Here is a 27,434-nt window from a genome sequence, read left to right as displayed (position 1 = left end):
TGCATTATCTAACAAACCAGTAGAGGGAAAATTCAAATATAATTCCATACTTAAACTGAAATTTTGTTTTAAAACTTCCTATGACTCACTCTAGCATCAGAGCAAATTGTAATTAATTTCATTTAGCATTACACTTACATAATCATATTCATATAATAAATATTCTATCCTCTTTAATATATGGACAAAACTTACTTTAACCAATAATCATATAATTAGAGTACTATTAAACACTGCCTTTTATTCAGAAGACATTGTTTTGATTTCTGTTCCTCACTGAAAAAAGAAGAGTTCATTATTTCCAAGTGTCATCAAGTCCAACTTCACTTAACCTCTGAGTCTTTAGTAACTAAGTGACTTGGAAAATTTCTTCTTTAATTAATTGCTGATTGGTTTTCTTCCACAATATGCAATTTCAATGTAACTGAAATTTAATAAAACTGGAAATTATTTATCTTGAATGTGAACTGTCATACTATTAAATAACTCAGTCTGACTTTAAATTTTTCCTTATTATTTCAAGTCCATTAGATTTAGACTAATTTACCTGTTGATAGATCAGGAGGAAAAGAAATACCAAACCAAGATTTTACCAAATAAGAATTTAATTACCAGGAAGAGTAACTGGAAAGAAAACATGAAACCTATTTAAACTGACTTGGGTTCCTTCATCTTGAACATACAACAGTGATTTTGGGAGTTGAAGAGGTCAAAACCAAACCAAAGCTCAAAACTCAAACCAAAGTAACTCCTCTTTGTAATTCATCTGAAGAGAAAATGCTTACTAAAAATCCCAAGTTTTCCAGAAAAATTTCCATGAGAATAACTGAAGGTGTAAATTACACTTGTTTGGGTGTTTTTACCCTAAGCGCTTACAGTAACATTACTCTCTGACAGCTAGGTATTGGCATTCAAATGAGAAATTTTGCTATTTAAGCCTCCAAATTGTGGCTTTTGCTTTTCAGCAACAAGATCATTTCAGACTTCTGTTTGCTTTTTTCTTTTTTCTTTTTTTTTTATTTTTTTTTTTTTAATAACCCACTCCTCTCTCATATCTATTTGAAATACAACATTCAACAGAAAAATGGCAACATCTTTACGAACAAGCCCTGGGTACTTTCTCGCAAGTTTGAAACTGAACAACACAAAACCACCATGCAATGTTTGGGGGAAAGTGGCTGGAAAGGTACCTGGAGGAAAAGGACCTGGGAATGTTTGTTGACAGCCAGCTGAACATGAGCCAGCAGTGGCCCAGGTGGGCAAGAAGGCCAAGTGCACCCTGGCTTGTACCAGAAACAGTGTGGGCAGTGAGACTAAGGAAGCGATCATCCCCCTGTACTCAGCACTGGTGAGGCCGCACCTCAAATCCTGTGTTCAGCTTTGGGCCCCTCACTACAGGAAAGACATTGAGGTGCTGGAGCGTGTCCAGAGAAGGGCAGTGAAGCTGGTGAAGGGTCTAGAGAAAAAGTCCGATGAGGAGCAGCTGAGGGAACTGGGGTTCTTTAGCCAGGAAGAAAGGGGGTTGAGAGGAAGGAAACCTTTATCGCTCTCTACAGCTACCTGAAAGCAGGCTGTAGGCAGGTGGGCCGGTCTCTTCTCCCAAATAAGAAGCAACGGGACAAGAGGAAATGGCCTCAAGTTACACAAGAGGAGGTTTAGATTGGACATTAGGAAAAGTTTCTTCACTGAAAAGGTGGTCAATCATTGGAAAAGGCTGCCGAGGGAGGTGGTGGTTCTCCATCCCTGGAAGTATTTAAAACGAGTGTAGATGTGGGGCTTGGCAACATGGTTCAGTGGTGGTCTTGGCAGTCCTCAGTTAATGGTTGGACTTGATGATCTCAAAGGTCTTTCCCAACCTAAATGATCCTATGAACTACAAAAGCTGGAAAATGGAAAAGTCTGTAACAAATATTCTTCTGAGTATTTTTGTTAGTCTGCATTGACTGGAATTCACATGTCATGAAAGTAAAAAAATGGCACTATGGTACAGGAACAAGGGTCAACAAGCACAAGACACTGCATCACTGTTTCAGAAGAAATTTTGAGGTCATTAAAAAGATCTGCTGCATAAAGAAATCTGTGTAAATTACACAGTTTTTATTTGGGCTGCTGAGATTTAAAATAATTAATCTCTGAAAAGATCACTGCTGAACTATCAAGAAACATCCTTATCTCCTTAGATATTTATTTTACAGAAGAAGAGAGAGGCCTTTATCTTTGTAACAGAGGTGGTAACATGAGATAGCTATTGCTAATCACAGCCTTTGGTTTTATTTTCCTGTTGTCTGCACCAGCAATTTCAGAATTCAGACCGTAGACACTTGAGTAGACACAATTTTATAATACTTATTCTGCAACTTCAGGAGCTATTTAGCCACTAGAAGCCTTTTGTGCCAATGTTTGCTCAAACCTTAAAATGCTGCTTCTGACTCTACAGCTATCACTGAAGGGACCTACCCTCTCTGCAGTTTAGCCTACAGCCCATAATAAATGTTTAGGCCAAGGGTTCCCTTGGAGCAACTTGTATATCTACACATAGTATAAATAAGAGCAAATGTCTTTAATGGATTGATCTCATTACTAAATAGACAATTCAAAAAAATCATGTTTTATAGACTATTTTTTTTTTTTAACTAGTCAGAATATTCTTCTGAAATTTTACAGTCCTGGACACCTTCTTCAGGTTTTATACAACCCTGCTCACCCAGCACTGACCAAAAAAGCTTGTTAGGGAAAAAATGAATGAATACTTTCAAGCAATGTTCTTTCAAATATAAACGCTTCTCAGGTGAAATCATACAGTAATTCTTTAAACTGTTCGTAAGTACAGGTCTGATCAACTGCTCTTTTACCAAATTCTACTAAATACATAAAATTAATGGATTTTTTAAAACAATTTCTACTTTTTTTGGTTATTTATAAAGCAATCTGAAGCAACCACTGTGTGTTGATTTTGATTATCCTAATGCATACAATTCATCAAGAAAAGATAAGACACTAGACCACAGCAATCAGCAGTTTGATAGAAATGGCAAATACAATGCTTGAAGGATGGTTACTAGATGTTAGTAGGAAACTTGCAGTCCTAGGGATAATTCCATGCCAAGCATGAAATATTGCTAGCAAATCAACTACAGAAGCTTTCCAAGAGTGTATTTTGCATTACTGAATTAATATTTCATCTATACTATAGTGATTTTTTTTCACTGCTAAAAATCTGTATAAATGCTTTATATCTTTTAGCACTTACTCATATAACAAGCTCATTAAAATAAATGAAGGTTAATTTAATCATATTCAGGCACTATATTGGAAAGATTATTGCATTTATCTTCTAAATAGTTTATCTTTCATTCTACAATCTTCATCAACTAGTATTATGAATAATTATCACACTGCTTTTATAACATTAGAGCACTATTACATTCTTATTGAGAACTTCAAGTCACCTATAGCATTTGCGCAGAATACATCAAATCTACTCAAAGCACCTCAGGCTATGCAGCAAGAAAATATTTCCTTATAGCACTGTGTGCATTTCCAAGGTCTTTACCATTTGGATGATTACATTATCACAATTATATATTCACTAGTCAAGAGGTAAATGTCAGCTGGAATCACTGAATCTCCTTTTTTACACCTTTGGTATTGTTTTATAGGCTTTTTACCCATTGTAATTTACTGCTGGCACTGATGAAAATATAAAGCAAAAAGCTGAGAGTGTAATCACTGATTTGGTGAATCAAATAGCATATAATAATAAATCATCAAGAAAAAGATATGCTAGAGATAAATGGAGATGTTTACCATTTCACTTTGAATACTATTGTAACAACTGCTTACGTAAAATACAACACTGTACACCAAAAAAAACCCCAAAACAATATCCCCTTCTTCTATGTAAAATAAAAACTAAAACTTTAGACAAATAGCTGAATTTGGGGCTCTCTTGCAAGAATAAAAAAAGCTTTTTTTAATCATAGCACGTAGCAGCAAGGAGAACAAGACCTAAAATGAAGAAAGTAAGTGGTGGAAAGACATTTGAACTTTATAAACAGAAATACACATTCTCAGAGTCATAGCTTGCAGTAATCCTGCTACTTTATCGTTTAAAATGTATTACACCAGAGAAAATCCCCCAACTCCAGTATGAGGAAGCTACAAGACACTTAAATTGACTTTTCAGAGTTACTGAAACATTTTCTCTTTATTCTACTAAAATACTTTTTTGTTAACTGTTCTTTTATTTTCAAAAAGATAGTACATGTGAAAAAAGAACTATATGAAAACATCTAAACAATTTGTTTAAGAACCAGCTACAAAACCTACGTAAAGTTAAAAAAAAAATTCTCATTCACTTCAATAGCTGTTCTGAAAGGCCCTGAGACAGAAGTTAGAACGTACAATAGCTAAGCTAATAACAGGTACATTCAAACAGGAGCACCATTTCTAGTTGTTGGGGTTTTGTGTGTTTTGTTGATGGGGTTTTTTATATGGTGAAGTCTGAATGCTAAGAGTCAATAAAAATGGTTGTGTATGACTTTTGTTTCGCTGTTAAGTAAGATTAAACAAGAGTTAGACTACATTTACAGTACCTTTGGATATTGTTTGACGGGGATCAGAACTCTTTCTGACAGCTTTATATTTTTGTTGCTGATAACATCAAGATATTTCTTTTCTTCATCTTCCTTCTTGCCTTCAGAACCCTGAAATTTTTCAATTTCTGAAAAATATTAAAAGAGAGAGTCATCAATGACATGGCATCTGTCATCTTCAGAAACCTTAAAATTAAACATTACAACACAGACTGTGCACTGAACACACCTCTGTTGTCTGCAGTCATATGACATCTACTGTTGTCTTTGAAAAAACCTGGACTGTCACCAGTGCTGAGAAGACAGAGGTGACAGCCCACAGGTTTTACTCAACTAATTCTTCCCAGCTGAAACTGAAGCCAAATGGTCTCAGTGGGAGAAGGAACAGATGAGGCTTTCAAATCCATCTATCAGTCTTTTAAAGCGGATCACATCATCACAGCTTGATGCTTTTTTGTACATGTGACCTGCCAGAATTAAGTCAGATTGTAATTGCAATAGCTAACTTTCAGTAAGAGTAGCACAAAAAGTGAAGAAACGTCTTGTTGTTAGTTTCCATTCAAATGCTTCTGAATTATTTAAAGGTTACATAAAATAAGAAATCAAATTCACTCCTGCACAAAAAGATTCTTCATTAAAGAAATGCAGTAAGTAATCATTATATATATAAAATATTGATGGTATGCAGAACATTCAACAGAATTTACAAAAACAACCCCAAAATATATTCAAGGTGAATAGTTTTGAGGGTTTTATTCCCTAAAGCTCTATAAGCAATGGATAGTAACAAATAATTGATTTTATTACCCTGCAAAGAACTCCTAATATGGTACCTGTGAGCTTCTTCATAGTAGCTGTACTATGAGAAAGCTGCATTTGCAACAGCATCATAGACAGCAAAGAAAATGGCAATGCTTATAATGAGTTAATTATAATTTAATCATAGGTGAAAAGTGACAGGTATGAGTCTGAGAAATATGCAGTTTCAAGGCCCAGAAAGCAAGCATGGAGAAAAGTAACACAGCAACAGCAATCTGTAACATATACAAGTTTCTTTGTCTTAAGAGTTTAAAGGAAAATTATATGCAAGAGAACAGCCCATGTCACAATTTTTTACTAAATGTTTACGCTGCCTGTTCTAGATTAGTTTATTTAAAGCATCCACTAGCAGAGATATCTTGAATGTCACTGTTCTAAATTCTTAAAACCTCTCGAGAACACACCTAAAAACTCAGATAGGATACACCTTCTTTAATTTAGAATTAAACAGTTATCTTAATGATTACTAAAAGCATTAGGAGGACAAGTTTCTTTTTTATAAAATACTTTAATATACCTGGGAAAATCATCTTGAAAGCAGCAAGCATCAATGAAACACAAGCTTACAAAGCAATATTCTGTAGTAAAATACTTACATCAGGCAGGTTTAATAACTAGAAAGTTTGTTGTTTTTTTTTTAAATAGCTCCAATGTAATTATACAAAGATTTGTGCTATGGGGGTGCAGAGGGGACAGACAAAAGATGAACAAAAGAGGGAAAGGTGTTGCAAGTGCAGTAAGCATTGCAATGAAACAAAGGAAGGAATTTCTCAAGATGCATTGAGAACACTAGTAAGATAATTCTCAAAGGCAAGTGGGGAAAGGGTATCTATTTGTACACATGTATTTAAAAAGAATCACAGAATCATTTACATTGGAAAAGACTTTTAAAATCACTGAATCCAACCATTAACTGAGGACTGCCAAGTCCACCACTGAACCATGTTGCCAAGCCCCACATCTACACTCGTTTTAAATACCTCCAGGGATGGAGAATCCACCACCTCCCTCGGCAGCCTTTTCCAATGATTGACCACCTTTTCAGTGAAGAAACTTTTCCTAATGTCCAATCTAAACCTCCTCTTGTATAACTTGAGGCCGTTTCCTCTTGTCCCGTTGCTTCTTATTTGGGAGAAGAGACCGGCCCACCTGCCTACAGCCTGCTTTCAGGTAGCTGTAGAGAGCAATAAGGTTTCCTTCCCCTCAACCCCCTTTCTTCCTGGCTAAAGAACCCCAGTTCCCTCAGCTGCTCCCCATAAGACTTGTGCTCCAGACCCTTCACCAGCTTCACTGCCCTTCTCTGGACACGCTCCAGCACCTCAGTGTCCCTCTTGCAGTGAGGGCCCAAACCTGAACACAGGATTCAAGGTGCGGCCTCACCAGTGCTGAGTACAGGGGGACAATCACTGCCCCTGTCCTGCTGGCCACACTGTTTCTGATACAACTCAGGACGTTATTTGCCTCTAAAAAGTTATTAAACTTTCTCCTGACAGGTACTGAAGCCACTTAGAAGTCTGCATTGTCAGTAGGCAAGATGGAGGGGGACTAAAGCATGGGACAAACTGCTCCCCCTCCAAACTTCCACTAGCCCTTGTGACTCTCCCCTTCCCAGTCTTGTGCTTCCTTTTTGACTGAGAGTACCTGAAAGGTCTGGAACAAAAGTGGTGTCTTTGATCAAGTTAACAAAAGACTACTTCAGCTGGGCTTTTCTGACATCACTAGTATGTAAACAAGAGTTTCCAGATCTACCCTGTGCACTTCTAACTGGCTTCAGTCCAATGTGAGGTGATGGCCTCATGGATGCTAGACTCCCATGAGGCAAACCTGAATTTTCACAGGATTTAGAAACTTACAAATCTTCCTACGTCAGGCAACGCAGATATGCTTTCCCAGCTTTCATGGCTGTGTTTTGAGTTACAGAATCACAGAATTGCTGAGGTGGGAAGGGATCTCCAGAGGTCATCTGGTCCAACCCCCCCTGCTCAAGCAGAGCCACCTAGAGACAGGGGCCCAGGATTACAGCCAGGCAACTTCCGAGTGTCTCCAAGGAGGGGACTCCATAAGATCTCTGGGCAACCTGAGCCAGTGCCCAGCCACCCTTCACAGTAAAAAAAAAATAAAAGGTTTTCCTTCGTGTTCATAGGGAGGCTCCTGTGTTTCGGTTTGTGCCTGTTGCCACTGCACACCACTGAAAAGTACCTGGAACTTTTGCATCTTCCCTTCAGCTATTGATACACACTGAAAAAGTTCCCCTCTGAAGTATTCTCTTCTCCAGGCTAAACAGCCTGGGAACAGCTCTCTCAGCCCTTCCTTACAGGAGGGATGTTCCAGTCCCTTCACCATCCTTGTGGACCTTTGTTGGACTTTCTCCAGTATGTCCATCTCTCTCTTGTGCTGGGGAGCTCGGCACTGGACACAGTACTCCAGGTGTGGCCACACCAGTGCTAAGCACTGGAAGGATCACCTCCCTTGACCTGCAAAGTCAGCCCAGAAGTAAGAAATGCCTTGAGATGGTTTATTTCTAAACCAGAATGTAGTGTCAGATATGAAACCTGGTGTTCAAATTTATATGAACAATATAGCAATGAGATTCTGCTTCACAGAGGGGAAGTCTTGTGAGATAAGCTGTCTTGGAAATTATCGTTCCACAAGGCCAGGGCTTCTGTCTTCTGGGTCTCCTAAAGCTCTGTGATGTCACCAAGGTGCCACTGTGACCTCCATGAAATCCATTCTTTTGGGGTGGGGCGCAGCCCTGAAGGGACACAGTTGCTGTCCTCATCTGTCAGGGACAGATACCTGCAGGCGGGAGGACAAAGGACCCCGATCCTGTGGGCTCCCTTCTGATGATACAGAGAGGATTTGCTGGACAGGGACACCAGCGGGGCCTGGGGCACTAGTCCCAATCTGCTGTGCACCCAGGATCTGGCTGCTGTTGCCAAGAGGCCAGGAACCTCTTTCCTGCCTTCCCAGTTCCTACCTGCACCTGTTGGAAAGGTCAGTTGCCACCCTGCCCTGAGAGCAGGAACACATACAGATGTCACTAAATGTCACTTATCCGCCCTAGAATGGCCCCTGGCATTTGTGTCAGCACAAGCACGGTGCTGAGGCAGAACAGGCAACTCTTCAGCACTCAACTTCTACAGCTTTACTGCTTCTTGCAGGTTGCATCTCCAATGCGAAATGGCATTAGACAAGGACTTGGCAGAAGACGGCACCTCTTCCCCCGCTGCCAGCACCAGCCAGGTGCCCCAGGCTGCCTCTTCCCCCGCTGCCAGCACCAGCCAGGTGCCCCAGGCTGCCTCTTCCCCCGCTGCCAGCACCAGCCAGGTGCCCCAGGCTGCATCAACAGATGCGTCTGAGGACATAATGTGCACAATCTGCCAGGACACCATTACCGATGAAGCCTCCATAAACCAGTGCAGCCACATTTTCTGTTTTGCCTGCATACTGGAGTGGTCCCGCAGAAATGCTGTGTGCCCAATCTGCCGCTGCCCCTTCCAGTACATCTACCGCAGGGTGCAAGCCAATAACCTTGAGATGTACTATCTTGTGCAGTATCACAGCTCTGGCAGCTACACTCTGAGATCTCAGGCCCACTTTGTGGAAAGTGGGCAGCAGCATTCCTCAGGCCACCAGCACCACAGCTCTTCCAGTGGAGACCGTGGCGGTGGCCGTGCCAGGGCCCGAAACAGGTTCCCAAGGTGGCACCACGATGGCCACAGCAGGGTTCAGCACACCCAGAGCTACGACCCCTCGAGCAGCGGGTGGCAGCAGCAGAGCAGTGCTCAGGACACTGCTTATGATGAGGCCCAAGCTTCAAGGCCTGAACAAGATGTCCTGGCCTTCTCAGGGAGGAATGAGTACCATCAGCAGAGAGGATGGGTTTCCTCCAGGGAACAGCAAACAACAAGGAGCCGATCCCCATGGAGGTCCCGCAGCACTTGGCGCCAAACACAGCAAGAGCAGCAAAGGAGGAGGAGGGATCATGATGAGGGACAAGATCCAAACCCTCAATGGCAAGTCACAGTTTATTCTGGGAGAAGACAGTGCCATCAGCAGGGAGGCCAGGTTTTCTCCTGGGAACGGCGGGTGATGAGGAGCCGATCCCCATGGAGGTCCCACAGTGCTTGGCACCGAACACAGCAAGAGCAGCAAAGGAGGAGGAGGAACAGGAGGGATTTTGATGAGGGACAAGATCCAGGCCCTGAATGGCAAGTCCCAGCTTATTCTGGGAGAATACAGTGCCATAGGCAGGGAGGCAGGGTTTCCTCCAGGGAACAGCAGGCGACAAGGAGCCGATCCCCACAGAGGTCCCACAGACCTGCCAGGCACAGAGACTGATAGTACACTCTACCAAGCACAGCGCTACTGTATGCGCTGCTACTCATCTCAGAAATAATAATACTTTACACCAAAATTGCTCCTACTAAAAATTTCAAAAATAATGCCTAATCCAACTATAAAGCTTGAGGTCAAGGATCTATTCTCCATTATAAATCATGTCTGAAAAATCTAAAGAGACTCTTCCAAGGCCTTTTAAGGTTATGATGATAACTGTATAGAAACTTGAGTGCTGGTTTTCTCATGTTGTTTTGTTACACTTGTCTATAAAATGTTGTACTGGACACTGTGTATATGGCTGTGCCTTTTCTTGTTACACTGCATTTACACAGTATGATCAGCTGAAGATTGTATCACTTTTTCTCCTTTCTGCCCTGGTACCAACACCACCAACAGCTTATTAGAAAACTTCTCGTCTTTCCACAGCACCTGTTTTATCACAGTTTACCCCAAATAGCCCCTAAAATAACTCTTTGTGTTACTTACTACTCTTCTCACAAGGTAGCAGTGATAAATGAATTTGATTTACGTTTATTCTGCTCTACAGCAAAGGAACTGCCTATGATGCGAGTCCAAAGTTAATGCTGGTAGCAAGCCTCTAAAAAGCTTTTCTTCTCCTTCCTCCTTAGACACTTTAAAAGTAACCCCCAAAACCTTCATAGAGAATGCATATATATATATATATATATATATGTGCGCTACAGACTCTTCAGACCGCACCCAAAGACTACCAAAGTCATTGAAAAACAATGAAAAACAGTACCCAGAACTGTTACTTTCAAGTAAGACTGTTGGGAAGAGAAGCTTTCTCAAAAGACAGAGGTGATACAGTAAATTAATTACTGGACCAAGACAAACTGTATTGAATTTTTGTATTTAACTTCAGTCATCCTTTATAGTTCTGTACGCTGCTTCTGTCACTCCATGACTAGGACCACTAACAGAAGGACACTGCCATGAAGGAATTCTGATCAGGATTAAGCCGCTGATTTCCTGGTTCATGGTACTGATGTGCAGCAAACTGCACTAGTCATAAATTGTGACCTGCCAACCAGCTGGGAAAACTACGGTCACATGTAAATGCACGCTATGAAAACATAACCAATATCTTTAGATTTTAAAGCTACATGTTTATTTTTATGAATGCAACCATTATGCATTTTGTGTTTAATGAAAGCCAAAGTTAGTGTAGGATTTTGGAAACAGTAGGAAAAAAAGTCCATAATCAGCAGCATTCCTCCAGAGAGGACAAACACAAGGAACTCAACAGTACATTTTTGACAGCACTGATCTCAGGTAAATAGATAAAAGAAAGCATTCCTTGAGAAGAGACTTCATAACATTTTCCACCCACTTTTGCTCTAAGCTAACTGAATTAAAGCAGGGAGACAGAGTGATATTAAATACCTCCAACAGCACCTGTCAATCCCCAAGCACACTTCATTCTCTCCTTTCATCAGCAACATAGTACTATTGCACTTGCTTCTGGATAATACACATGTATCTCATCCCTCTTAATTGGAAGAGAACATGCATATCACAGTCATGCAAAAGAGGTCACCACTAGACAAGTGTCAGAGACTAAAGGCATTTCTTTTCAGAGATACTCTTCCCTATGAAAATTGATCTTCAGCTCTCCCCAGACTTTGAGCTGTAAAATTCTGGAAATACTGTCAACTCATTTATAATTTTTTGGAGGGGAACAGCTTCTTTTTCATTCTCTCCACTGATTTAGCATAAAATGGAATAGCTGAGTGAGTAGCTCTTACTTTTTCAAAACTATCTCCTTTATTCTTACAGTGCCAATAAAAATGATGTTAATTATAGTTCGCTTCAAAGTACGTGACAGCTATTACAAAACTTCTGTCATGAATATAGTTTTTCCATTAAAATTAGGCATCCCACAGTAAAAACAGACTTTTGCTACACTTAAGAGTCATGTCAAAACTCATCAAAAAATAATGTTGTTCTTGTCAGCCTGTCCAACCTACCAAAAAATGAAATCTACACATCCCTTTCTGCTGTCAACATTTGCCTCCCACTTAAAGGAATTCTGCAAGCCTACCTTGCACCTTACCTATCTGGCTTTTTTCATTCTTGTATTTGCAGTACTGGCATTACTTCATCAAAGAAACACGAGCTGCGGTTACATGCTCAGGCTCTTTTAAAGAATTACATGTTTCCATTAATGGGAGTGATTTCCAAAATGGCAATATCACCACCCTCTTGCTTGTATGTAGTATTATGCATAGCAAGGTTATCCAGTACTCTGAGAAGCACCCTTTTTCTGCAGGTGAATGGAAGAATGTTTGAACTGAAAGAGAAAGAATGAGCCAATGCCAGTAAAAAAAAAAAAAAAAAACAAACCATAAACAATTGCTAAAGCACCAATACTTCCATTTTAAACAGAGCTTTTTTAATTAAAGATCATTTAAAAACTATATAGTTGGAACCCTGAATATCTACAATGATGATGAAATCACACAAAATCCCATCACATTTTTAAAACAGCAAATAATAAAAATATACATGAAGGCTCATTTTCTAAGGTGTTGCAGTTTTAATTGAAAGCAGGGCGATTGGATTTTAGAATTAAAAAAAAACAATAACAACAACAAAAAAACAGTAGCAGACGGCTCAATAAAAAGTTGGACAAGTTAAAGTTAATTCATGAGAAAGGAAGATCCTAAGAGGTTTCTATTCATGAAAAAAAAATCCAAACCCCTAAGGATAGGTAATTTAAAAGTAAAAAGAGTGTCTAATAGGAGTTGGGAGGGGTTATTAGGACAGTATAATCAGCCACCAGCTCTGAAAACCTAGCCCGTTGCTCACTGCATTCACCCATAAACGCATCTTTTAACAACATTCCTCCACTATATATACACATATTTTTTTAACACACACAGCTAGTCGAGATGATTCAGGGAGAATAAAGGAGTAATTCCTATTACAACAGACACAAGTAAGGCGATACCTCAGCCAGTGATAAATTTAATACCTGTAAGAAAACTGGGTCAAATCTGCATGTCTATGTTATCAGTTGTAGACAGATATGAATTGGTCTACACTCAAAATCACCAGAAGCTTTGTAAATGTATTAACTCAAGCTGAACTACTGTGGCTCTCAAGCAAGAAAATGTTGGGAAAAATTCTACAAGACAAGTCAAAAAGCAATAAGAGAGACTTGTAAAATCAGGAACGGCATGAGAAGGAACAGAAAATAGGTATTCACTGTTTCTCAGGAGGGGAAAGCATCAACTTTTCATGTCACAGATTGAAAACAAACAAAAAATTACTTTTACATACAACATGCAATTACATTGTGGAACTACTGAAAACATCCATATTGATAAAATTAAGTCTTTTACACATTTTTTTTTTCTTATGATTAGATTCCATGATGTCTCATAAGGCAAGATGTCCTACTGAACGTGTGTTGGTCTTTTCAAGACCAACACATCTAAAAATGCAGTGTCTGTTAAAAGTTTCGTTCATACTGCAAGCTTTTTTTATTGTTGGACCTAATGACCACTATCCTCTATCAAGTGGCCTATTTTACAAAACATAGTGGAAACGTAGGGAAGTGACCATACCCTTTAGTCAATACCCATTAGACTGTACCTAGAACGCTGGGTCCAGATTTGCCTCCCTCTTCCCCAGCACAGGAAAGACATTGATAAAGTGAAGTGAGTTCAGCAAAGGCCACCCAAGATGTCTGGGGCTACAGCACATGCCCTGTGAGGAGAGGCTGAGGGCACTGGACCTGTTTATTGTGTTTTAGAGACAGCTTTGGGGCACTGAACAGCAGCTCCCAGTGCCTATGGGAACACATTCAGGCTCCTCACAGCAGTGTGTAAGAGGGATGAGAGACAACAAGGAAAAGGGGAATCAAGAAAGGTTTGGACTGCGTATAAAATCTTTCTCACTGTGAGGACAGCCCAGCAGTGCTGCAGGTTGTGCAGAGATGTTGTGCCATCTCTTTCGTAGGATAAAACTGAATGATCCAGTCTGACCCCATAGCTGGCCCTGCTTTGAGCAGGCAGGTGGACTAGAGACCTCCTGAGGTCCCTTCACACCTGAACTCTCCTACAATAATATAAATGCAATACCTTTCAATTCGATACTCGTCTATTAAATTTGCTTGAATTTATCAAAAAAATTTAAATGTTACTGCAGATAAAGTTACAAAACGACATAACAGCATGACTGCATAAACTCTTTCTTTAGGAAACTTTTCTAACAAAATGTAATAATATAGGTAGAAAATAAATTAAAGATCTAAAGAACTTCATATTTGTTACTAAAAACCGAAGAGAATTAACAAGGAAAAAAAAAGAAAATGAAAGCGAGCAAAGACTGAGTAAAATTGAACTTCAATTTCCTAACCTCCTCTCTATATAAGCAACTGATTTTTGCTGCCTACTTATTATTTTGACTCTACCCGCAGAGCTCTCAGCAACTTGCAGAGGTATGCCAAGGAGTTGTTTAGTCCCCAAATTATAGCACTGGTAGAAAAACAATTACCTAATGTAACTATCTACTAATCTATAGCTAGATCAATATAGATCAGAACAGCTATAAAAAGAATATTAACAGTGTTAGATAACTAGAAAAGTTCTCAAGCGGAAATACCAGTTCTTACTAAATTTATGAACATCATCTGCTGAGACACACAGCTTTCTAGGGAGAATTTTAAGCCTGTTTGCCAAGCAGTTCCTCAAAACACTATTCCATATAATTCTAGATATATACCAACAGTAATCATGAAAAAATTAGTATTTATGATGAAACCTACTGTACCAAACTGGTGGAGTCTTTCCTCAGTAAAAATAAAACCCAGCAATCATTCAAGGTCAGCATCAGCACACGCAGTATAAAGGAAAGATCAGGGATGCCTAGTAAATACAGTTGCTGGTAAAACTAAGGAGTCACAGCAATATTAGCTATAAGACATTTTTTAATTGGTTTTGGGAAAATTGTTATTAAAATAACTGAGCAATTAAAACACTGATTAAATATATTTTTTATCAAAATTGTTAGAAAGAAAGCAAGCCACCAGGTAAGATTTTAAGGACTAAGGTTCTTTCAAAACTGCCTTTGAAGTCGAACCTACCTTTGTTTGGGGAGTCAGCCTGAACGGACTGTGATGAAAGTTCGGTGTTGTCAGCTGTTGTATTGCCGTAACTATGATGTGCAGTTCACCAAGTAGCTGAACTTAGTACAGTTCTCCCTTCAGAGAGCAGCTTAGACAGTATTACAAATATGCCTCCAGTTAGATGAAAGGCAAACTTGAAAGTTGTTGATATATTTTTTTTTTATTTAATCCTGGTTTTCTTTCATCTGAGAAAGAAACTACTCATAAAAAGTACACACGTGAAGATTTACTCAGAAGAAAAAAAAAAAAAAGCAAGCAAAACCTACCAAAAATAACAATAACAAGAGTGTATTTCTTTCTGAACATCTCTCTAAGAGTCCTTGAATTTAGCACCCTAGAAAACTGTGTGGCTACAATGTGTAAGAAAAAGAAAGTAGTTCTTTGTCAACAAAGATTTTTGTAGCTTCTACTGTGTTAAAGTCCATTTGACACAGCACTTTAAGACATACTGAAGCACTCTCCTGAATTAATCCGCAAACATCAATGCTGTGCTACATATTGTATGCTGTGGAACAGATAAGTAGGGGTGAAAGATGAATCGATCAATGAAGTCACGGGTAAGTCCCCCAGTGCGATATTCATTACCTATCCCTGACTACCTGAAAGCTGATGGTATTTTTGAGAGGGTGGCTCTGCCTAGCTGCAGCAGCTAGCAAAAAAAGAAGCTTTTCTGTCTCTCCACAGTTTCTGGAAAGGAAGAAATGCTTTCTTTTTCCTTCTTCAGTCCTAGAACTTATTAATGATAAAAATGTCTGCTAGTCTCTCCTCAGAGAAAGAGAGAGAGAACAGCAGATTTGCTGGCTTTTTTGCCCTTCCCCCCCCACCCTCCAGCTCTGGCCTGGCTTTTGGGTTTTTTTTCTGTACTGTGAGGTAGAACAGCTACAGAGTAAGACTGACATCTGGATGTGCACAATATAGAAAATGATGAAAAGATGCCTCTTACTGAAATTAAGAACCAGTACAAAATTTTGCTTAGAGTTCAGGCTTCTCACTGACCTCTCTTGGTTTTCCAGTTAGCACTGCAACTAATGAGCTAATAACCTCTGCTCACACAGTTGTCAAAGTATCTGAAAGGCGTCTACAAACCTTAAAAACAGTAGTTTCCATTTAGTATGTGATTTCAGATCTTGGGCTCAGAAAGTCAACTGCATCTGAAAGAATGACAGGAAAACTGAAATTCACTGGGGAAGAGATGATGAAACCCCAAGTAAATCCAAGGAATTGCTGAGAGGTGGAAGAGATTTAGAGTGTCTCGGAATATGACCTTTACTACTTAATGTTTGCTCCTGTCAGCAAACAGAAAAGATTGGCTCTAACTGCTATAGAGACAAGAGTACACTCCGTGTGTGTACACACACTCATATAATGAATAGTTATATAAAAAATAAATATACTTTTTAATCATAATTGGTAAAAAAGCATGAAAGAAGAAAACCAAGGATTCAGTGCCTGGTATATACAATCATGTGTGTGTACATATATATATATATCATACCTACCTCTCTACAATGAAATTACCTCTTAAACATTTCCTGATTCATCACAAAAGAGTTCATTTACAGAAAAGTTGCATTCATGTGCTCATTAATACTATATAGCCAACACACACAATAAGTTTGTTTCTGGCAAATGCCAAGTTTAATAATGTTCAGAGATTCACTAAAAGTTACCAGGATTTCACAACTCATCCAAAAGATGACACTGTTTCCTGTCACAATGGAAGATTACTGATCCGCTTCTGTGGTACGTTTTAATTTACCTTATTTCAGACTGAGAGCAATAAATACAAATAATAGCTTTTGGATAAATCAGGATTTTAACTGGAGGACTAAACCCGAGATATCTAACAGCAGGTATGTAACCCTCTACTCAGAAACCCACTGGAAAGCACATCTTTGCTCTGAGCCTCCACTTGGAAGTCTGCAAAGAGATCTTTGCTCGAGAGGATCAGTAATGTACACGAAGAGATCATCACCCTTCCTGTACTGCCTCTTCACAAGAAACTGTCAGCAAAATCTAAAAACAAATGGTTTATGCAACAACATAAAATTCACACACTTATAAATGCACAGTGAAAACCAAAGAAGCTGAAGTGGAGAAAATGACTGAAATTTAAGATATTTCAATAATCTGCTACAGAGATTTTATTGTATTGTCTCCTATGGATGTTTCTGCAGAATACAGAATACACTCATGCCCACACCACACTCGTTAGGTTTACCTCATCCACACTACTTTTCAAGCTATGTTATGTATTAACCCCTCAAATACTGATCTGCAGACGTGACAGGGGGCATGCTAACATGGTGCCAATGCTTGGGCACCATTTCTGTTCGGTTTAATGCAACAGCCATAATGTAAGGATACAGAAACTAGCCCAGTAATCATCTCAGAAGTAGGAACAAGTGAAAGCTGTAACAGATAGGTTTAGCAACTACATATCAGTTTTAGTTATGTGACCCCAACTGTTCTTGGCTACTATTTATCAATGGAGGAAAGAGCACTTGGCAACGGAGGCAAGATTCGGGCCATTCTTATGATTGAATATAAACCAAGTATCTACAAACTATTCAACAAAAAGCAGGAAACCTATGTGTTGCCTGGAAGTAGGATTCTCTGGCAACTTTAAAAAAGAAAGGTAGCACCAGGTAATGTAATTTCATTACACCGGGTTATTTGAAACAAGGAATTAGAATTCATCCTAGAGGAGTATTACAGCCTGATATTGTGGCAAACAAGATGAATGTTCTTCATAGATTTATCACCTTGCCTTAAGAGCACTTGTTTTCATTGTAGAGGCCTCACAATAAATTAAAACATACAGATGTCAAGGAGACTTGTTTCATTTCCTGCAAATATCTTTCAATTCCTCCAACTATGTTTCTAGGAATCAATTTTAAAATGTGAAGACGACCTGCTTGAACCTGCCTGCAACCCACTTCATCAATGCTAAACAGGAAAGCCTGTTATCTTGTCAAGGGGAAAAAAGGGGCCCAGGATAATGTTTTCAAATAATGAGTACAGTGTATGTTCCTGGCATATACCCAAAAATCAATGAAGCGAAGTCTTCTTTTTTTCCCACTAGATCCTTTGCTTCTTATTCAATTAAAAACAAAACAAAACCAGGGAAAAAAAAAAAAAACCATACCAAAACCCCACAACACACCAAAAACACAAAACCTTTGAGAGTTAAGATCCATGTTACAAGCTGTACTAACCAGCATGGATTCACATGCCAAGAATACACATATTGTAAACAAGCTCACTAACAAAGACCAGTTAGATAAAACTGAATCCAGAATAAGGAGTGCTGACTGTTAGGAAATTTGGCAAGCAATGAGAGAAGCTCACAATAGCAGTGAAACCTGCTGGTGATTAATCTATACAGCTACTCAATTTGTTACAGTCTAGGAGTAAGTTTGAATCCTTGCTGAGCCCTTACACTAGTGGATATCCATATATGACACCTGGGCATTATAGTCGTAACTCCAGCTGGCTGGAAAACTCCACACTGGCATAAAACAGCCAGGTATCGTTTTTTCACCGTATCAAAAAGATCCGTTTCTTGTTCTCAACTCCACTTCAAAGGGCTGCAGCTTTAACAGCAACGTATCATAAAATCAAATATATTCTCAGCTCCCAAATATGGTTTTTCATTGTTTCCAGTCAAGTTCAAAGAATTGGCACCCATTTTCAGGGCACTTCCTAGCCCATGGCCCAAGGTAAAAAAAAGCTGGCCTAAAATGCCACAGCCTATGAGAAGTGAGTCCACTCCTCAAGCACAGTGCAACTCACTACATAATCACTGTGGAAAAGACTGGGTTCAGCTCTGTGGGAGATAACAGTTTTTCCAGGAACCAGTTTTACAAGAAGACTAAGGTCTGTTATAACTCTTTTCCAAACACCTGACCTCATACATTGCTTTTACCTTCTTGTCACTACCACTGTTATATGGTAAAAAGAGAAGAACTAGCGAATTTTGGTTTTTCACAGATTTGTGAACAGTATCTTTCACCACCTGTCCTTGCACACAATATCCTTATTTGCTCCGTGTGTCTGTTTCATCTCACCTTCCTCCTCATATGCACTATGAACCCAATATGAACACTTGTGTAGAACAGGAAAAAGAACTAGAATCCAATTCAGGAAATTAAGTAAACACAGACATTAAATTTCAGCTAAATAGCTTTCAGCTTGTTTTTTTTCACCAGTTGGAATGCTATGGTTTTTTTTGTTATCCGGAAACTAGCCATACAAATCTAGCATATGCCCTGCTTCTCTTTGGAAGTAATTCTGTCTTCCAGCTGTCCCCCAGTAATGGTAGCTGGCAGGTAAGCCTTTGATTGTTAAGAGTGAAAGAGAACAACTGCCACGCTTAGAATTGTCAAGCTAAGGAAAATGCTCATTATACTTCTGTGTATCTGTTAACATCTTTTCTTCTTTCCTGTCTCTTCCACTTTATATGTCGCCTTTGTGAATTACCTCACTATTACTGTTCATTAACAGGCATACAAAGAAGTCCTTCTGCTGAGGTCTCTTTTTCACAGCACACTAGTGAATCAGTAGTGGTGTCTGTAAAGCTGGCCAGATTTGAAAACTGTCCTGCTTCACAACAAACATCCTAATTAACCATGCCCAAATGAAATGGCTTATGCAGCTTACGTGTCGTAAAATATTTAATAAACAGGGAAAAATGCAATTCACAATGAAAATTTAAAAGAAATTGCTCAGTTTGCCTGCAGTTTAGGTCTTGTACTAACAAGACTTTTACCTGGTTACACATCTGTCAGTGACGATCTCAGCAGCTAGTAAAAAGGAACAGGAGCAGATTGGCAGATGTGTCTAAGGGTGTACAGGGCAGAGGCAGAGCTTGGGCAAACCCGCATTGACTCAAGCATGCTGGAGAGTTTGTCAGCTGCCTTGATTAGCACAGGAAACAGCCTCTTGAGTTCAGGAAATGCCACGGGATCATCCTTAAAGAAAAAGAAAATTTCCAGGAGCACACGGTGTTGCAAGACAACCTGTTCCATTGCAGAACAGGTCTACTCAGGCTCAGCCCAACACAAGAATTGCAATTTGATGCTGAGCTAATAAGGAATTTAATATTTTTGTGGAAGTGTTTCTTTTATCAACAAATTATAAGCATTTTATACAAAAAATACTCCATGAGGACTTAGTATGTATATTGCTGGGGTTTTTTAATGCTGATAAAAATCATACAGCTTTCCCTTTGTTTTAGGATGGATGCCACCAATAGCAACCGTTGGCAGCACCCGCAGATTAATCATTTCAATTTTATGAAGTAATGGAAATAGAAGATATATTTTTGTTTCAGTCAGAAAATATCCAACATTCCTAGTACTGTAGAGGTAGAGTTGCTGACAATCACTGGGAGCATGTCAGTTCTTGCATACACACAACTTTATGGCTGCCCAGCTGGATGACTATTAATGTCCATTTTAGAAGTACTTGTTTAGAAGGATGTTCTGAGAAGGAAATATGGGTCTTTTCATGCACCTACAAAAATAGAAAGTGTGAGCAAGATTAGAAGAAAAATAACTAAATTAAAAATTATATAAAAAAAAGAAAGGGAGTAGGAGACAAGACACACAAAGCGATATTTGCACTTTGATTTTCTTCTGGTTTCTCAGAAACCTCCGATGGTTTAAAATTCTTTCTTGGCTAAAACGGTTTCTTTAATTCTAGCAAGTAAAATAAGGCACTCCGACAGTTTGCAAAGCACGGTGCAAGAGATGGCACTAAACACTACAGATACAGCGTCATTTTCATATAAACATACAAAATCTTTCTGGAAAAAGAGAAACCCAGGATGAAGCTGGGAGGCAAAGAAAACTGGGAATCTGGAAAGAAAGGTGTCAGGAGATCTCCAAGAGACACTTAAGAAAATACGAAGCAGAAAAACAAGAGAAGAAATGACAGGATCAATCAAAGTTAAAAAAAAAAAAAAGAAAGGAAAGGAAAGGCAAAAGTTCATGTCATACTTTGTCAATCTTCTGTTTGAAGAAGACAGCAAGTTATTAGGCAGGACATAAAAAATCAAGGGAACAAATCTGAAGACTCTGCCTGAGGTAGAGAAAAAGCAGAGAGGAGAAACAGAATTGTTTCTGAATGGGAGCTAAAAGAGAAATGGGAAAACTTTGACCCTTTCACCGATTAAGCACACTTTGATCTCTGAATGTTAAATTCATGCTATACATAAATTTATGTTATCTAAAAAATAAATATGTTTTTATATATATGAAGTATTAATCTTTGTCTCTGAGAACTAAATTTAACTTGCTAGCAAACCCTGCTCCTTACTCAATATTCTTTGGTTTAGATGGTGCCTTCCAATCTTAATACACCACCATGGAGAAGGAGCCTAGGCTGGCAGTTCTCAGGCATCAAAGTGGAAACTGCCAAACATTCCAGAGCCTGGCAATTCTTCCTGCTTCCTGGGAGGGTGGGGACATGCAGGACAATCATGACTGAATATATACTCAGGTGCAGCAATTAATGGGAATGAGGGTGCAGGGGATACCTGAGGCACTGAAGACCTATCTTCTTCCACTTGAGCCCAAACTACTGCAAAAAGGCAGAAGAATGGGTGATACCTTTATATTACAAGTTAATCAGTGCTTTCTCCAAATTACAAAATACCTGAGTGTCAAGGAGCGTCCCTGTGAACTGGAACATGACCAACAATACCACTCCAGGCAATTTTGTGGCGTGGCTGAGGAGCACACTATCAAAAACCAAGGACCATTCACAATAAAAGCTCTGCATGCACTCTGTTTTGGAGGGCAAGAGACATTGATAGCATGGGTGCAGCAATTTTCATGTCAGTTATTTTAAGTAACAAAGAAAGGTCCCAGGTACTTAACATACTTACGTAGACATAGGTTATGTCTACATGGATCAGAGCCTGGTACATTGAGAATTACAGTTTAGTGATTCTGAACTTCATTTCAGGGTTTTTTAAGATGAAATGTAACTGGTGGGGTTCACTCAGATTAGGTCATATTTGCCTTTTCCCTTTGGCTAGGTCACTTCCTTGAGAGCTTCTTCTTAAGAGCTATATATGTGAAGGTTTAAAAACAAGAAGTAAAACCTGAGAGGTAATTCACATATCTATTATTTCTGCTGGTCTTTGCAGACTCTCAAAAACAGCAATGGGCAAGGCAGCAAAGCTTTGGAGAAGAAACCCTGCAGTACACAACCTGGCTATTGTTACTGCAAAGAAGCAACACCTGATAAAGGAAGTTGTAGCAGATCAATGAAATGAGGATGTAAAGATCAGGTCCTGCAAGGAGCCTGCCAAGGGTTAAAATAAACAAAACCAATCCATTACATCAGATTATATCCTTCAAAAAAATGGAATTTAAGTGTAGGCTACTTGTTAAATGCCACTGCGGTATTTGCTAGGGTATCCTAGAAAGCCCAAGGCATCCAAGTCAAGCAAATGAACTTGACTGTCAGCAATTCACCTAGTAAAAACGTCCTATTTTGTAATTTCAGTTTTAGAAGTAATTTACAAACAGACATGAAAGGAATTTTCCATAGAATTGATTAATTTCAGCTTTTGGAGGAGAAAAAAAAGCCATGTTACATTTGAGTCCATGCATCTCTCTATCAGCAGTTCAGATACTGCAGGAAAAAACATAATTCTGTAGTCAAATAAAAAAAATACCAACAACATGCTAATAGAAAATATGCTTTGAATGGCACATAGGCAGGAAAAAATTCAGATTTTAGAAGAGCAACATATAAATAAAGTTACATGGAACAATAACAGGCTTGTTATTCTTTCTGCATTCTTTTCTAGCTTTTCTGCCTAAAAATTGATGCTGCTGACATGAACACTCCAGTGATTTTGCCTTCATTAATCAGAAAATGTATGCTGCTCTATTTCAGAAGATGTATGCTGCTACAGCAAACATCTTTACCAATTAAAACTGCAGCACACAAACTAAAGACTAGGCTATTGTTATAATATGGAGACAGATTCCAATATGTGCGAACAAAAATGATGTAATTATTCATGTAGTTAACCAAAAATCTTGGAATAATGTAACGCTTCAGAAGTGGTTGTCTGGCTACCTGCCAAGAGGAAATGGAAAATATGCAGATTTACCTTTGTGATCTATATGGTATTTTGGTGATCCTGATATATCTATCTATCTATACTAGATTTTGTGGTCTAAACTATATATTGCCCGTTGTCCTCTATTAATCTTTTTTTCCTCATACCATATGGAAAACATTTCATAAAGAACAATTCTATGGATCTGAAAATAAATTTTTGAGATGAAACTATGCTGTTATTATTAAAGGAGAAGCATCTGAGAAAGCTGTGTGTAAGCCCATACAAACACTTAGCTGACAATCAAACCATCAGCAGTACAGAATGTGGTAAACAAAAGACATCATGAAACTGGAGCAGAATCTTTCACTTGTATGACAGCAGCTCTAATAACTGTATGCCATGTGGATCATCACAAAACATGCTGTGAAAACCCTAAATTAAAGAGAAATATAAAAACACACTAGTGCCAACAGATACATTCAAAAATTGTCATGTTTAAGGAAAAATTAATTTAGCCCTAGATTTTAAAGCTGTTTAAGTTCTTAATTCATATGAAATTAAGAGAAGTCAGATCACTAAACATCTTTTGAAGCCTCATCCTTGATACTTACAAATAAGGCCAGGACTGGATCATGAGGTTCTCTACAGACAAGTACAGCACTAGATACAGGACTATGAAACTCGCATGATTCCCACCATTGTGCCAATACAGTCTCATTTGCAGGATGAAGGGGGTCTTTTGAGATTCAGATTCCACCAAATATACTCACATCAAGGAAACCAGTGGGAATAAGACAAGAAAAATACACAACTTCTTTCCAGCATACATGAAATAAACCATCCCCTGGTTTTGCTTGTCTGTTTTTCCCATTATGTAAAACCCCAACCAAACAGTGGTATTTATTGTTTGAAGAAAAGAAAGGACTAGTCTTAATCTTGTTTATATTGTTATCACAGTAAGAAAGTGTTGAGGTAACAAATCTTCCACACATATTAACAGTATTTTTTTCTTCTACTGTTATCTCTAACTGTATGTTCTAACTGTATAAGAACAGCTAAGTTTATATTGAAATCCTTTATTTTTATCATTTACACTTACGGAAGAAAGAAACCCTTGTGGGCATCTGCTTATTTCTTGACAACCAAAGGATAAGCCCGTGTCTGGATCCTAAATACGCTTGTCACGTTGGAGTAGAAGTCTCTGTACATTGGTCAGAAACAGATCTTTTCTGGTTTCAACTAGGAAAAATGCACGAAATGTTTTCCAAATCAGAACCTTTTTACACGGGTGCTAAACAGGAAGGGCAACCCTTTCAAAACCATGGCATCATTCAGGAACCTAGTTCCTACCCTCAAAATTCAAGGCACCTAATGCTAACCTTAAACTCAACTGATTGTATATTGACTTCTAGCAGCCAGACTTTTGAAGGAATTCAAGCATCTAATAGGATGAGCACCCAATTCGGTTCCATGAATTCTGAACTTAGACAAAATATTTACAAAGCCTAATAAATCTCTGAAAGAGTTTAACTATTCTGTATAGTGTAAATCTCAGGACAATATTAAAGTAAAGCTGCTCAATAACCATATTCTTAAAAGTATAAAACTGGGTACAGGCACAAAGCTGGTCTAAATTATGGGGAGGATGTGTGTGTGTGTGTGTGTGTGTGGTTTTTTTGGGAACCCACCAAACCTGCTCCTGGTAATTCCTAATCAAGTTGTCAAAGACATATTAGGAAAAAAAACCCAAAGATGTTGATGGAGGAATGGGAAATTGCAGTTATAGCAAAAAAGGCCTGTGTGGCAGGGGAAATCTTGGCTTGCCATCTGCCTACAGAATGTCATGCTGCAGTGCTATGCAGGCACTGAAGTGGAGGCGACAGTTCAGAAAGCATTTGCAGAAGGATGAGGTAATGGCATCATAACTTTCAAAGGAATTCCATCCCACATATGAAGGACTACATTAAAAGTGCAAATATTACACAAACAAAAAAAGAGATCATTAACAAAGTGACAATCAAGAGTTGCCTTAAAATTTCCCTTAGGCATTTACAGCAACCTGGACCCTATTCTAACATAAGGATCAAGCACTAAGATCTACACCAGAGGCACAGCGTTTAAAAAGGGTCCATTACCTAACACTTCGTAGTTAAATACTAAACAGTAACAGACTAATACAAAAAAGTAATACAACTATTACATGTGGCTAATAAAACTTATTCACTCATCTATTTGCAGTATTTTCTCAGGATCTGCAAAACATGCTTGACTCTAGTATAAACATTATGAGCTTTATTTCAAAATAAGTTTGCCAGTTTATATATTTTTCCTATTAAATCTTAATTATTAAGTAGCAGGAAAGAGATACAAATAGAAGTGTTTGTTTAAAATTTAAGAATTGTTTTCTGATATGAAACTGATGAACTGATTAACAGTAGAATGGATACACACAGTCACTACTCACAAGGACTTTTCTTTCTGAAAATACATTAAACTATGGAAAAACTTGAATGGAAAGCTCTTCAATTTAGAATAATAGAACAATACATATCACCAGAGAAATAAAAGGTTTCAGGTCTAACAGTTCAGCCGCTGCTTCTCTGTAACTTTGTTGCTATAACGAGTGAGGAGAGGTTTTTTGTAATAATTGGAGGTGGAGGGATTAAGACCCATTTTACAGGAGTTAACATGGAGGACCACCACATCAGAACCATAAAGATAGTTCCTTGAGGATCTGTAAGAAGGATGATGAAGGCTAGCTCAGCAGGCAGATAGATCTTAGCCGAAGATGGCATCTCAGTAACAAATGATGAATGGCTGGGTGGGTGGCAGAACCCAGAATATGCTATGAAGAGATATGAAAACAGGAACATATATCCTGTTCAGTGTAAAAAGAGAAAAATCACAGGTCAAACACTGTGAAAGGACAATACCCACCAAGAAGGTTATTTCAGAAGTGCGTCGAAGAGATACAAACAAGGCAGATTTAAGCTGTCATCCAAAGAGAAGGATGTGGAAGCAACAAGAGAGGAAAAACAGCCTACATGAGAAAATTACCTGAATAGATAGACAGGGAAGCCTTAGCCTGCAGTCCTCAGCTGTATGTCTATGGCAGGAAAGAGGTAAGTGAACTCACATTCTCTCCTGACACCCTTGGCTTTGCTTGGGTAGCAACCCGAATATTCTTGTGTGTATTTGGAAAACAATGCGGTATTTCCCAGTAAGAACCTGAGATTAAACTTATATACCCTTAAATATTCATCTTGCACTGCATTACAGCAAAAGCTAGTCCTAATTTTAGAAAGTTTCTCCTGTATATGCATTGTCATAAATACAGATAGTTAAATGTTAAACTTTTTCATAATAGAATAACTGTATTCTATTAATAAAGCCACTGGTTTTGTTTGTAGTTCAGGCACATTTTATAATGTTTTACTACTTTTTCCTGCTAGCAGCTGAATATCTTCCATACACCTAATAAAGGCAAGTAGAAATGAAGAAGAAATCTTTTTTTTATTATTTTTTTTCACCCCAAATCCCCATTGTTCTGTGTGAAAAGCTAGAAGTATAGGTACAACCCTACATTCTTAACAATGATTATAGTTCTCTGTTATAGAATATAAGGTATTTATAATTACGCTCCTTATGCTACTGGGACAAGCTTTCTGCTGTGATTGTTCAAATTATTTCTATATGCAAAAGGTCATCAAGCACAATGGAATTCTCATATAATAAATAAAGTATTCTTTTAACAAAGCATTCAATCTTCAGAAATACTTTTACCAGGCCATCAAATCTTTATCCTAGGGTGGCCTTAAATAATACCAGTAATTTTGCATAAAGATTGCTAAACAATGTAGATAAATTCAGCTGCTCATTGTGTATGAATTCATACTGAACTGAGGCAGGAAATAAAAGTACTATGTGTTCAAGTTTAATTAATTTTGAATTCAAGATTCAACTGTAAAATAAACAAACAGGGTAATGATCACCTTTTTTTTGTTTAGGGACATATTTATTTATAGTAATTGTGTTAGAACTGTAACTGTAAAGAAACAAGATGAAGGAAGCATTAGTAAACACTTTAATATTCCAATCTTGCTATTAGCTAGGTGAGATGCATAAATGAATTACAAAAACGATAATGTAAACATTATAACTGTCAAATATAGCCAATGTTATGACTTATTCTGCACTGCATTGTGATTGCCAGAGTCCAAAATTAAGTCATGGGTAATGCAGAAAGAAAAAGACCTCACAGCAGATGTTGGTCTCTTAACCAGAGTGGTGAAAGATTCTGCAATGACAGGAGGCATAAAATAACCTGAACATAATGGTAGTCACAAACTGGCTGTCCACCTACACAAAAGTGTCTTCTGTATTTCAGTTATTTTTATTTCTAATTTAAATATGCTTTGGAATTTTTTTTCCATTTGCT

At 38.4% G+C, this 27,434-nt stretch overlaps 1 protein-coding gene across 6 annotated transcripts in view; it reads right to left on the bottom strand.

Annotated features, from left to right (window-relative positions):
• Positions 1–27,434, bottom strand: part of KHDRBS2 (KH RNA binding domain containing, signal transduction associated 2) — a 393,063-nt gene that overhangs the window by 310,629 nt on the left and 55,000 nt on the right. For all 6 annotated transcript variants that reach the window (XR_008822730.1, XR_008822731.1, XR_008822733.1 and 3 more), the window contains exon 2: positions 4,596–4,723. Coding sequence is in view for 1 of the 6 variants with exons in the window: in XM_056344567.1 (XP_056200542.1) it covers positions 4,596–4,723 (128 nt within the window). In the remaining 5 variants the exon portion in view is untranslated. The remainder of the gene's footprint in view (positions 1–4,595; positions 4,724–27,434) is intronic.

The sequence above is a fragment of the Falco biarmicus genome, chromosome 6, assembly GCF_023638135.1.
Source record: "Falco biarmicus isolate bFalBia1 chromosome 6, bFalBia1.pri, whole genome shotgun sequence".
NCBI classification, from domain to species: Eukaryota; Metazoa; Chordata; class Aves; order Falconiformes; family Falconidae; genus Falco; species Falco biarmicus.
Note: the sequence above shows the minus strand (reverse complement) of the source record. Positions and strands in the feature narration are given on the sequence as shown.